The sequence below is a fragment of the Perna viridis genome, chromosome 6 (genome assembly GCF_037379345.1).
Source record: "Perna viridis isolate PV_CMFRI_1.1 ecotype Kerala chromosome 6, ASM3737934v1, whole genome shotgun sequence".
In the NCBI taxonomy this organism is placed as follows: domain Eukaryota; kingdom Metazoa; phylum Mollusca; class Bivalvia; order Mytilida; family Mytilidae; genus Perna; species Perna viridis.
This window is the reverse complement of record NC_142450.1, coordinates 404264-418664: the sequence shown is the minus strand read 5'-3', so window position 1 is coordinate 418664 and position 14401 is coordinate 404264. Positions and strand designations below refer to the sequence as shown.

Here is a 14401-nt window from a genome sequence, read left to right as displayed (position 1 = left end):
ACCTTTTACCAAAGATGTTATTCTAATTGCTATTTATGACCACATTTAGGAGCATATAAAAAATCCATTTACTTTCTGATTCACCAGTGTTAAAAACTCAGAACTTTATTGATCACCTTCAAATCCAAACACCATTTATCTAACTTGATTTCTACGCAGATTTCACTGACAAGAAACCTCTCAGTCTTTAATCAAGTAATTTTTTCATTGAATTTTTCTTCCAGTAATTTTCAAAAACATTTTGAAATTTTAAATCCATTTTTAGAGTTTTAAAATAATGGTTAGAGGGATAGGTTTATAGAACAAAGAATATTTAATGACTGGGGCATCCAAAATTAGTCTTTATTAGATTTGAAGCAGAAAAGTTAAATTAGAACGTGATGTACTATTAATAGATTTCTGTTCCAGAGACATATAAGTTAAATTAGAAAGTGATGTGCTTTCAACAGATTTGTGTTTGAGAGACAACTCCTTCAGTAATGAATTCAATTATTTTCTTCACTGGATATGGGAAATTGAGATTTTAAACAGGGAGCATGTTAAAATCATAATTTTACCATAGAGAGTTGAAAAGTATTTTAAATCAGGAATTGGCCAAAGGGCAATCACTTACCAATTAAATCTGTAGAAAACTTAGAAAATATAAAATGACAGTAAATCACTGAAATTTAATCAGTGTACCACATTCATTTTTAATCACCAACTCAGAATGGAAGAAAATGGTTTCAATCACATATAATAAATTGTGGCATATTTTGATTACAAATTTGAGGTTTTTGATTAAGTACAGGACATAGATATGATTTTTTAACCTATTAAAGATTTAATGAATTTCTAGAATCAAAAAATTAAAACCATACCAAATATACTTACATATATTGCCTTTCAAATGGAGTGTAAAAAATCACTGGGGACAAAAAAGTCCTGAGATAAATTAAAATGCTACTAAAACCATGCTTTATCACTTCTTAAGTATTTTAACATTTGAAACCTTACCGAAGTTTTTTTTAGACTTCAGACCATTGTTTCTCAATAAAATATTTCAAAGATAAGAGCTATATCACACCACTTTTTTAAAAAAGATCTCGAAAATAATTGTTTTCCCAATTTTATGATAGATTCCAGCAATAAACTTTCATATCTCACACTTTTAATCCACACGAGGAGATGCTCTTAACAATTAATTAAAATATTGATAGAAAATAACACTTTATCAAAATTGTATTAACAACTTTCTACAATTCTAAATCAGAATGATACGTTTCCACCACAAGACAAACCCAATGCTTATTGGTTACCTAAATCAACAACTGTTCATAGAAGTACCCCACACAGAAACAATATGGTCAAGTCCAATGCTACATTATACCTAAAAGTTTCTGCCAAAAAATCACGTAACTGTGACCAGTAGTTGCAGAAAAATCTGTAATCAAGTAACTGTAATCAGTAGTTTCAGAGAAATCTGTAATCAAGTAACTGTGACCAATAGTTGCAGTGAAATCTGTAATCAAGTAACTGTAATCAGTAGTTTCAGAGAAATCTGTAAACAAGTAACTGTGACCAATAGTTGCAGTGAAATCTGTAATCAAGTAACTGTGGATGGATGAAGGACTGAAAGACAAAGAGATAAGGATGGACACCATGATCACTATACTTCTCCCACTTCAATGCAGGGGATATAATAAAATATAAAACTGACTAAAACCAATGTTTTGAAACAGGTTTCTATGTTATTTCCAAACCATCCCTACCATAGCAGTTTGTCACAAAAAGAAACATGTTGAATAAAGAAATGCAATTCAAGAGTGTGTGAAGGAGGGGCGATGTCCAAAGATATATGGATAGGACTGTTTGACAGTGTTATTTACACTCCAATCTTTATTTATGGGTAACCAATACTTAGTATATTTTACTGTTTGTTTTACCAGTTGATTAATTGGACAGGGATTACAAAGTATCATAATGACAGAATCCAATCAGCACCAATAGAGTTGATTATCAAGAAACAACACCTAACCTGCTTTACATAATAATAAAACGTTCAGAACTAGTCATATAACCAGAATAGGCATGGTGCATATGTCAAAGAGACAACAACCACACTGGGATGAAAATGTTAGCCCACGGCCACCTTTTGGTCTTTAATGAAGGATGAGGAAACCCTCAAAACAATAGGCAACTGGCCCCAAAATATCAACAGCACATATTAAATTTGTTACACTACACAGCACATCTTTTGGACATTTTGAACATATGGTTATCACATAAAAGTAAACATAGTCTCAGTCACAATATTATCTTGTACTTTAAACAAAAGTATCCAGAAAAATACATACATTTACAATGAAAGAAGTACTATTTAAATATTTATTACTTAATTCAGCTTATTTACCTCTGTAAAATAATAAGTATAGCTACCTCAAACAGTTTTACTTCTTCCCAATATATTTCTTCCAGAATTTTCAAATCCATACTCTTCTGAGACAAGTAAAATATAGAGAGTCATCTCCATACTGGCAATACAGGATACAATATGGGTACATTATTAGGCATGCACATTCTACTCATTACAGTAATCATAGAACTTTAAAATGGGACCAAAAGTGTGAAACTATTTCAGCCAATTATGTAAGCTGAACATTATGCAAACATCACTGATTTCCTCATTAGCTTCATTCATCAATTTTGAATTTAAAAATGGTAATCCATGGTACAAGTAGTTTTTAGTTTAATTGCAACAGCACTAACACTATATAAATCAACATTTACAATTTTTTTGTCATTACACTTGTGTTCTGGTTTTAACAAGGTTTGTTGTCATGCACTTTCATTGGAACAGTTTCCATCAAAGGTCATTATCTAGAAAACACAGTTTCTATCAGGATATATTGTATATTCTACAGGAACAGTTTCTTAACCAATTATTTTGATCAAAATTGTAACAGATGTAATAATCTAAACAAGAAGTACACTACATGTATCTACAAGCCGTGGAGTTAAATGGTGTTTATTAGTGCTATCACACTTCTTACAACATATTATCAGTTAGAACAGAATCAACAAGTACTATAAGTACTAATAGCCAGGGTTAAAGTTCATGTCCCACATTTTCTCACATAATGTAATTTTAACAGCAGAAGTCAATTCACTTTCATTTACACCTATCTGTAAACATTTGTTTGATCTGATTTGAATGATAAATCTATTAATAACAGTATCCTTAAATATCTATGTCCTGTACTTAATCAAAAACCTCAAATAATGTCCTTTTTTTCAATCAAAACTTTATATTCTAAGAATCACACTTCACTTAGAAAATATTCTCGTCTCTGACCACTGGTAACAATTGAGCAACAGGTATCAACTTAGTGGCATTCTGTCAGGTACTTCACTTCCTTTTCCTAAAGATACATGAATTCACTCCCTAATGGTTTCAAATATCTTGGTAAAAGATGGATTATTATGTATTACGATGCTATAATTGAGAGCAACAGGATACTGCTGAACAAAACAAAACCAGCAATTATATTTGTGTCCAAACCACTCCGCTAAATGCATAATAAACAATTAGAGATTAGATTCAAACCACGAAGAAATCTAACCAATGTTTCCTATACTGTCACTAAAGTTATAATGTGACATCTGGTGAGACATCAAAACTCGGTAGTTTCTTCCGAATCCTGTCAAAAGTGTTGTCTCAGAAATAGATATCAGTTATAAAAAATCCCTGATTTGTCAGAAATTGCATCATTTTGAAAGACAAGTCAATTGAAAGGTTTGATGAATACCAACTGTTCTGATGTAAAAATCATCTTTATTGACTAATTAATACTATTACTCAATGTGAATAGGACAACAATTTAACCGTTAACTAAATATTGGTAACTCATTCTAAATGCAAAATCCATCATACAGAAACCAATCTGTTTTAGGTAAATGAAGTTTTTATTTGAATAATTATTTTGTTAAAGTGTAATAAGGATAATTATTCAGTCTTATAATAATTTAAAGCAATAATTAGTCACGATTTTCTCGTATTTTACATTGAACTTATTAACCTTTCCACAGGTTTTACTTCTGAAATTAAACATCATGTAAACTAAATAAACAACAGTTAACTTGAGTGTCCTAGGATTCCCATCACCTGGGGCAAGTGTAATCTTCATGTGGGAAAGTTCTTAATTATGCCCCATTTTTCCTTTGGAAAGTAGAAAACTCATTTTTTTAAAATAATTATTTAAGTATGGAAAGGGAGATCCAAGTGTGGAAAAGTTAATCATCATTTAGACTTTTCCTGTGTAAACCTAAAATTTTGAAAGTTCTAGAACACTGTAAACAGATCATAATAATTGGACTTGATAAAGAATCTATTCTAAGCTCAGTAATTAGGTTTACCAGATTCAGTGTATACATGTGTACCATCAGTGCTACAATAGAGAGTTTAACCGATTCATTATATACATGTATATCCTCAGTGATACACAAGATAATTTACCCGATTCAGTATATACATGTGTGCCATCAATGATACACGAGAGTTTACCTGATTCAGTAAATACATGTATACATACCATCAGTGACACACAAGATAGTTTACCCAATTCAGTAGATACATTTATACCATCAGTGCTACACAAGATGGTTCATCCAATTCAGTAGACACATGTGTACCATCAGTGCTACGCGAGAGAGTTTACCTAATTCAGTATATACATGTATACCATTAGTGAAAAATCTATAAACAAGCCATCAGAAGAAGAAAAAAGTATTTTGTTTCAACCTTAACCAAGTTCTTCATTATTATTCTATCTATCAAAACATGCAGACTGGATCAACTCCTATAATTCACTTTGTGATTTTAGAACTTTCAATCTAAAAGCTCAATCTTCATGAAACATGAGAGTTACTTGGCAGTAATGGAAGCCCCCTACGTGGTCTGAATTCAAATTTACCCCACAAATAAAAGACAGAGTTTTACTTGGTGACATTAAACTCAGTTCAAAAACAATGTTCTTAACATGGAATTAATGCATTAGAAAATGCCAAGAGAATGTATTCAAATCAATTACTTTCCTCTGAAAAATGACATAAATGGTTTTACAAACATGAAAGTGTCTAATCCAAGGAACCAAGGATAATTACAGAATAAGCTATTAGAATAGTAACTCCAAAAAATATGTAACTTCGTTAGTATAGGACTTGTCATGTGTTTCAAATGCAGAATTGTATTTATAGTCTAAGCTGTCAAAAATTATAACTTGTCAAATTATGAAAAAAAACAATAAATTTGTAGATCTTGTATAAATATGGGATTTTCAATGCCTTACAAATATTTTTATATTGTTTCAGATTATAATCAATTGCACAGCCATCTTATTTCAGAGTATAAATATTTGTTTGGTCAGAAGTTTTACGTAATGCTGTGTCATAAGTTCATAATGGCTGAAATAAAATTAAAAAAAAAACAAAACAATGTGATTTAACCCTTCATATCCATTGTGTGAAAGAAAAATAATATATGTGTCTCCCTAAAACCATGTTCCAAAATGTTAGTCTGAATTCTCCCTAAAACTATGTTCCAAAATGTAAGTCTCCCAATTCTGCATAACTCCAACGAAACTCAAAATTTTGTGGTGAACTACAAAATACGGTTATTAACACCTACAAAGTATCATGGAATTCTACTCTAAGTTGTGCTGACTATTTACTGTACAAACAGGCAGAAAGATAGACCAAAAAGTATTAGAAGGAGGAGACATTTACTGTACAATTAGACAAAAAGAAAGACTGAAAAGGATTAGAAAGGGGAGACATAATGATCAACATGGGGTCAACATAAGCTGATAGTATAGGCTAAATTCCTCAGGGGGAATCATTTACTGTGAAATGGGGACAAATCTCACTTAATGTGAGCAATCTCTAGGCAATCTATAGAAACAAAATTAGAAGACTTAAAATCTTCCTGATTTACTGAGCAAAGCAACTAAAGTTTTAAATAAATGCAGTATGAAAATTTAAGTATTGAATGACATCCATGTTTTAATTCTATTACTTTTATGCAGCTTAGAAACTTGTGCTACAAAATAAAATCATTGCAGAAACATTCATTATATATCTTCTCAAACCATCCATCAGATAAGTAAACTTAATCCCATGGTAAACACATGAGTCTGATGTTTTAAAGTAACTGACATGATGTCAAACTAAAGTCAATTTCTATGAAAAAAAATATTCTTAGGTTGATTATAAATTTACACAAGAGATAGGCCACCAAACTTTGCTGGGAAATATTCCCATTGGTTATGAAGCTGTTTTTACATGGTTACGATATTTGTAGTAGAGTATATTCACTGACAACTTAAGCAAAACTCCTCAGAAACTGACCGATGAATTTTACAAAACTATTTGCCACAAATTGCAGCTGTGTATGATAGAAGATGTTTGTTTTCATCGAGATAGTTTTCCTTTTATGTCTACCCCAGACTTGACCTTTTATGAGCAACTTGGCCGGTGTTTCCACAAAAGTAGAGGTAGCTTACCCTACCGGTGTACATGGTCCATGCTCCCAATTTTTAGTGGAGTCCGAGTTGCTCATTTACTTTTGTTACTTTGTATGTATTACTTTATTTATTATATGTTCTTTGTTGTGTTTGTCTGTTTTCCATGTCTTTGTCCCTGGATTACATTATTTTGATTTCCACTAGAATCTTAGTTCCCATAATTTAACTCTTTGCAAGCTTAAGGGAAGATAATCCAACATAATAATCTAACAGTAAATTTTATCCTTTAATGTGTCTGTTTACATTTTTACCCTCTGAGTGTACTTAATTTATTACCCATTGAGTTTTCAGGTTATTTTTACCAAATGAGTGTACTTAGTTTTCAGGTTACCAAAGCAACTGAGTATACTTAACTTTCAGGTTATCATAGCCTTTGAGTATACTAAGTTTTCAGGTTATTATAGAGGAATAAGTTCTCATACTGGTAATCAATACACCTTAGAACTGTACCGAGAGCCTGATTTCAGTTAACCTAAGGAAGATATACTGATAAACTAAATGGATAACATAAGCAGATGGCAACTAGTAATAAAGGGTTTCATTTCTTTAACAAATCACTTCAAATAAAGTTTTTTAAAGCTGTGAAGTAAAATAATAACCCTAGCTAAAACTGTAAAAGGTACAATTATTCTTAAAAAAAATGCCAATATTCAACTTTGTTCTCTTACAGGTTCCACCTACATTGTATTGATTTTACCCACTAAGTGTAAATTAGTTTTCAGGTTATTATAGCTAATTAATGTACTTAGTTTTCATATCATAATTCCACTGAATATGCATAGTTTTCAAGTTATTTTTTATTATAAGTAATCATTTTGATTTGGCACAAATCATTTTTAAATATTGCTTTCATGATTTGTTCATTTTTTTTTCAGTTTTCTTGAGCTAATGTTCTTTGAAAATTCCATCTTTAAACATCAATAAATCTTATATCATTGAATTATTTTCAATATTAACGAAGTATTACTCCTATTAGAATTTTACCCACAATGCACCTGGAAAGCGACACCAAGATTAATTTCCTGTCATTACAGGGTGATTAGCACCTTCAATAATACAATACAGGAAGTAGACATCAGACAGACATGACATTGTCATTACAGGGTGATTAGTACCTTCAATAATACAATACAGGAAGTAGACATCAGACAGACATGACATTGTCATTACAGCCAACAACAAATAGATATTAAGTTCTGTCTTTAGTGCCACTTGCTGCCTTTAATGATGATGCCAAGTTAATGATTTCATCATGAACCATCTTATATTAATAGATTAAGAATTTTACACATTCTAAATGTCATCTGGTGGTGCAATCTCAAAGAAATATATTCAGATAAACTGGACACCATTAAATATATTCACAGAGAGCCCTGGACACCATTAAATATATTCACAGAGAGCCTGGACACTATTAAATATATTTACAAAGAGCCCTGGACACCATTAAATATATTCACAGATAGCCTGGACACCACTAAATATATTCACAGATAGCCTGGACACCACTGGACACCACTAAATATATTCACAGATAGCCTGGACACCATTCAATATATTCACAGAGAGCCCTGGACACCATTAAATATATTTACAGAGAGCATGGACACCATTCAATATATTCACAGACAGCCTGGACACCACTAAATATATTCACAGATAGCCTGGACACCATTCAATATATTCACAGAGAGCCCTGGACACCATTAAATATATTCACAGAGAGCATGGACACCATTAAATATATTTACAGAGAGCCTGGACACCACTAAATATATTCACAGATAGCCTGGACACCATTCAATATATTCACAGACAGCCCTGGACACCATTAAATATATTCACAGATAGTCCTGGACACCATTAAATATATTCATAGATAGCATGGACACCATTAAATATATTCACAGAGAGTCCTGGACACCATTAAATATATTCACAGAGAGCCTGGACACCCTTAAATATATTTACAGAGAGCCCTGGACACCATTAAATATATTCACAGATAGCCCTGGACACCATTAAAGTACTTGTTACTTGACCCTTTCAGACCCTCAATAATTTGAATTCAATCATCCATGTGGCATACAGGGAAATTACTCTTCTATTCATGATTTTTAAAAATAGTATAGGATTTTATCTTTTGTGTAATTGAAAAATAAAAGACTGAATTCAATACTGGATGACTTTTACATATTTGACACCAACCTTAAACTGTTCCAGATATTCTTTACACAATTCGTCATTCTCCAGTACTCCAGGTTTACTGGTTTCTGAGACAAGACGAGCGAAACTGTTCTCCAAACCTTTCATCCAATTGATATATCCATCAAGTGTACTATCTACCTGCTGTAGGGAGTTTCTGTTAGTCTGTAATACCTTTATATTGTATGCCAGCCTAAAACAGGATTTACATCAATAATAAGACTACTTCTCTGCCTAGCTACTGATACAGAACATATACATGGTTAAGGATAATGATGACCATTGAAAAAAAGAATGATTTTATGTCAGTTTTGAAGATCTTTTTAGAAATTACAAAAACCATAAGCAAAGCTGACTAATAAATATCCCCTGCTCCCTGATACAGTGACCATAAATTATGGTCAAAATGTGTGTCCGAAATGGAATGTCATACGAAGCTTCTGTCAAAATATCAAGTGGCTGTGATAAGTAGTTCCTAAAAAAACTATAAAAAAGGTGTCTGCAGACAAATTGACAGACAAACATCATCATCACTATATATCTCACCCAAAGCAGGGGGTATATATATATACCTCTCCCAAAGCAAGGGGTATATATATACCTCACCCAAAGCAGGGGGTATATATATATACCTCTCCCAAAGCAAGGGGTATATATATACCTCACCCAAAGCAGGGGGTATATATAGCACTGATTTACTGAATGTTCCCAGTGTAATTTCTTTGGATAATTACAAATAAAATTAATTAAATAAATTTGGTAATTTCACTCTCGCCCTTTCTCCCACCAAAACGTCACAACACAAATATCAATTTGCCGTTCACAAAATTTTAAATTGATGTTGAAAATAATGATGAATATTGGAGGAAATCTATATAATAAATAAAATAATCAGTAAGTTATTGTGAATAACCTAAATTTGATCACTTGTACCAAGAACGTATTAAGAATTAACTCGTGCTTGGAACAAGTTTCACACATGCATTAAATCTAGGCTTTCTTCAGCACTTCATATTTTGGTTATTCACTCTTTCCAATTAATTATCCTATTATTCATCACACTGTTATGGTTAATTTGGCAAAAACAAACAATTATTGGGATGATTTATCAAAGTTTCCCACTTTAAGTTTTAACTATATTGTGCTTATGCAATTGTGGTGTTATTGATTTCCTCACACCAAGAATTTACCATACAGTACATTACCAAATTATAATCAGATACTATCTTACAAATTCTTTACTGCTATATCATGAAAATACTCACAAATAGTGGGATACTGACAATTACATAGTAAAGCATAGGGGGACAATCCATATTTCATCTAGTCACTGTAGCTACACCAATAAACAGACAAGATACTACTCCATACAACAATGAAGATAACTTTTTTCATAGATTTTATCAGTTACAAATGAAACAATCACTGATGCAGCATAGAAGACCATCTTTTCATATCAATGTCAACCATGTAGAAATGTAAAATTTGTATACAAGACTGAAACCAAGCAAAAAAGCTATGGTCGACAACTCCTAAAATTGGTTTGCAATAAAAAAGTTCCTTACCAACATTGAGGGTAGCATCCTCTCATATTATATTTAATTAGTTAAGTTTTGCTAACAATTTCTTGACAAAGGTCTGTGTAATTAGCTAACTTTATGGAGCTTACGATTCAAGAACAGTGAAGGGAACCAACCAATCAGAAAACTTGTCAAAAACTTAATTATAAACAATTGAACACTGACCTAGATAGCAATGAGGACCATCTATTCATGGCTATTTATAAACAATTGAACACTAACCTATGTAGCAATGAAGACCATCTATTCATGGCTACTTATAAACAATTGAACACTGACCTATGTAGCAATGAGGACCATCTGTTTGTGGCTATTTATAAACAATTAAACACTAACCTATGTAGCAATGAAGACCATCTATTTATGGCTATTTATAAACAATTGAACACTGACCTATGTAGCAATGAGACCCATCTATTCATGGCTACTTATAAACAATTGAACACTGACTTTTGTAGCAATGAGGACCATCTGTTTGTGGCTATTTATAAACAATTGAACACTGACCTATGTAGCAATGAGGACCATCTATTCATGGCTATTTATAAACAATTGAACACTAACCTATGTAGCAATGAAGACCATCTATTCATGGCTATTTATAAACAATTGAACACTGACTTTTGTAGCAATGAGGACCATCTGTTTGTGGCTATTTATAAACAATTAAACACTAACCTATGTAGCAATGACGACCATCTATTCATGGCTATTTATAAACAATTAAACACAGACCTATGTAGCAATGAAGACCATCTATTCATGGCTTTTTCTAGTAGTAGCTTCATATTACTGGTGTCTTCTTGATTGTATTCGTCTATCAATTTACTGGCCATTTTCTTCAGGTTGTCTATCATCTTCTGTCTATCATCAACTTCTGTCTGTAACCACTAGACACAAAGTAATATGCAGTCAAATCTAAAGGAATTTGTTCTTCAGAACTAAATATTCTGGAAGATCTAAAATTTATCTTGTTTTCTTAAAAACGTATTTACAAAATGATACTTTTTAGGATATAACATAATTAATTTTAAAGAAATATTTTACACATTTTTCATTGTTATTGATACAAATTTATTTACTTTAAACATATTTTTAAAATTTTTTGTGTTGCAAATTTTTGTAGATTTTTGAGAAATAATATTGCAGAATATCATAGTAAACCATTAAAAATATTTTATTTACATAATATATACATAGTACTCTGCTCAATTTGTTCTGTTTTCTTCCATTTTATTCCCCTATATATATTTTCTTAATACCTTCTGCTTTGCAATCTGTTTATCAATGTCTTCTGCTTTAGGATCAATTTTACCCGTGTCTAACTCATCCTCAATCTGTGAGATCCACCTGTTGAACTCTGCATACATCTCGTCAAACTGGCGACACTCCAACAACATATCATCTAACTGGTTCTTCCTCTGGTTAACTCTGGCATAGGCTTGCTCCCAATGTTCACGTAGTTTGTCAACTGAAGTGTTAAAAGAACAAAATAATAAGGGAGGGTGAAAAGAGTTCGAAAGTTTTATCTGAACAGCTAAGACAGTACATAGAAACAGTTGGTTATCTGAAGAGCAGACAGCCATAAGAAACAGTTGATGGCATTTATCAACACATTACTGATATACAACACAGAGCATATTATACAAAAAAAATCAAAATAGGATTGTTCCCCAATTAACAAAACTCTTATATCAATTTGTCAACATTCATCTCTGTTAAAGCCCCATTTCATTCTGCTTCACTGATTGCATGCTTCTGAAGATCCTCAGCTGTACTCAAAACATCATCTATACCATCTTGTCAACTTACCTCTTTCTTTTAGCCCCTGTTTTTCTGCTTCAGCAACTGCATGTTTCTGAAGATCCTCAGCAGTACTCAGCACATCCTCTAACTGTACTCTCTTGGTAGCCATATCTTGTAGCACTGTCTGCAATTAAAACATACAATTCTGACATAATTAACCACCAAGCTAAAGATCATATATAAATATCCTTGGACTTAGACTTTCATTAATTGATTAGTTGTGCCAAAATGACCCTGTAGTGTTGAGTAGATGCCTTACCAGCTATATGCACATAAAAAAAGGGGTTGCATTTTATTGACATTAAATTCAGTTCAGAGACCATATCTCTCTATCTTGTACCTTTATTCTGATGACTAAATGTGTGGTTTAACAGCTGAAAATTAAAATAAATCTTTGTTATTGCAAAATAGAAACAGAATAAGCATAAATTTGTTTAAACTAATTCAGATATATATATTTTTTTTCAGTTTCCTACCTTTTTAGATTTCTTAGACCTCATACATAGTACAAATTTCCTATCAAACATGCACATTAGATTAAATTGAGTAGAATTTTGCCCCAAACAAAATCTATATTCATGACCAAACTGTCATTCTTCAAATGTTCATAGCTTCATAAAACCTATATCATATGTACATACCTATATATTCAGCCAAGCTTGGTCAAAAGGATTTTATACAATACTTAACACTAAAATGAACAGAACATATTGAAATAAATCTGATCCAATAAGGTTCAGGGCATTTCCATGCACAGCACTGACATTATCTAAGCTATGAATAAACCGATAACCTGTCTAAACTAATCCCTGGATAAATGGATAACCTGTCTAAATCAATCCCTGAATAATTGGAAAACTTGTCTAAACCAATTCCAGGATAAATGAATAACCTGTCTAAACAAATTACTGGATGAATGGATAACCTGTCTAAACCAATCCCTGGATAAATGAATAATCTGTCTAAACCAATTCCTGGATAATTGGACTATCTTTCTCAACCTGGATAAATGGAAAACCTGTCTTAACCAGTCCCTGTATAAGATAACATGTCTAAACAAATCCCTGAATAAAATGGAACCCGTCTTAACCAAAACATCAATTTGAGGGAAACCTGTCTGAACCAAACCATGAAAACCTGAAACTGTTAAAACAAAACCCTGAATAAACTAGAAATACTAAGAGCAAACTCACTAAGATAACAAGACTTCAAATGGAAGTTGAATTATCTCCCTTTTGAGGAGTAGTACAGGTATTATACTCCTTCATGCACATCTATCATATGATGTCTACCCTTCTAAAAATTGGATTTATCAAAATCCATCAATTTTATGAGGAGTTGCACTTACAAAATTAAAATCTGTAAAATAAAAGAAGTTAAAATCCCTCAACAAATATATAACCATGACCTTTCTTCAAAGGAGTTGCAATATAATATGTGGATAGACAAATGGAAGGAAAGACTGGGTGATTCCTGAACAGTGTTTGTGTTGGATACAACAGACAAGATGGAGTGATTCCTGAACACTGTTTGGGAGGGGTACAACAGACAAGACGGGGTGATTCCTCAACATTGTGTGGGGTACAACAGACAAGATGGGGTGATTCCTGAAAATTGTTTGTGTGGGGTACAATAACAATGTCATGTACTTCAGCATATTGCCTTTACAAATCAAAGAAGGAGTAGATTTAGTTGTCATTAGAAGGCATGCAAGGAGAAGAGCGATCACTAAACAAAAGCAAACGATATGTTAGTTTAAGCTAGAACAAAACAACAATGTCAGACTTACAAATCAATGGTTGATAGGTTGGGCTTACATTAAGGAAAAAAATTAAGATTTAAACTTGATCTTAAAGGGCATTCTAGAAATTTCTGAAGCCTGACATTCCAAAGGATATTGACCAAGTTCCTAAAAGACTATTTTTTCCTCTTTTGAAATAAATTTTTTGAATGAACTGAATGTCATCTATTTCCATTTACAATATTAAATACGAAATATACACAATGTAAGGGGAGGTAATTCTGACATTGTAAGAGACACACCTGTAGCTTTAAAAGCTGATTGTTAATATCACAGATCAGTGCTTGCACATCATCAAAATCAAGGGAGGCAATCACATGCTGTATAGCAGCAATTGGAGTTGTCTCCTCCTAGCAGCAAAGAAAAATGCACAGTTATTGTCCAAGCTGCTTATATACAAAAATGAGCAGTTTAGTGCAAAAAAAAAAAGATAGAACTTTCATTTCAGG

General features: G+C 32.1%; 1 protein-coding gene across 11 annotated transcripts in view; it reads right to left on the bottom strand.

The window, feature by feature from the left end:
* LOC148613135 (dystrophin-like) overlaps positions 1 to 14401 on the bottom strand; it is a 236455-nt gene that overhangs the window by 67407 nt on the left and 154647 nt on the right. For 10 of the 11 annotated variants that reach the window (XM_088586300.1, XM_088586302.1, XM_088586301.1 and 7 more), the window contains 4 exons: positions 12158 to 12275; positions 11608 to 11816; positions 11081 to 11235; positions 8769 to 8958 (listed from right to left, as the gene is read on the bottom strand). In XM_088586300.1, coding sequence (XP_088442426.1) covers positions 8769 to 8958; positions 11081 to 11235; positions 11608 to 11816; positions 12158 to 12275 — 672 coding nt within the window. Of the gene's footprint in view, positions 1 to 8768; positions 8959 to 11080; positions 11236 to 11607; positions 11817 to 12157; positions 12276 to 14194; positions 14303 to 14401 lie in introns of all 11 variants that reach the window. The other variant, XM_088586311.1, reaches the window with a different exon arrangement.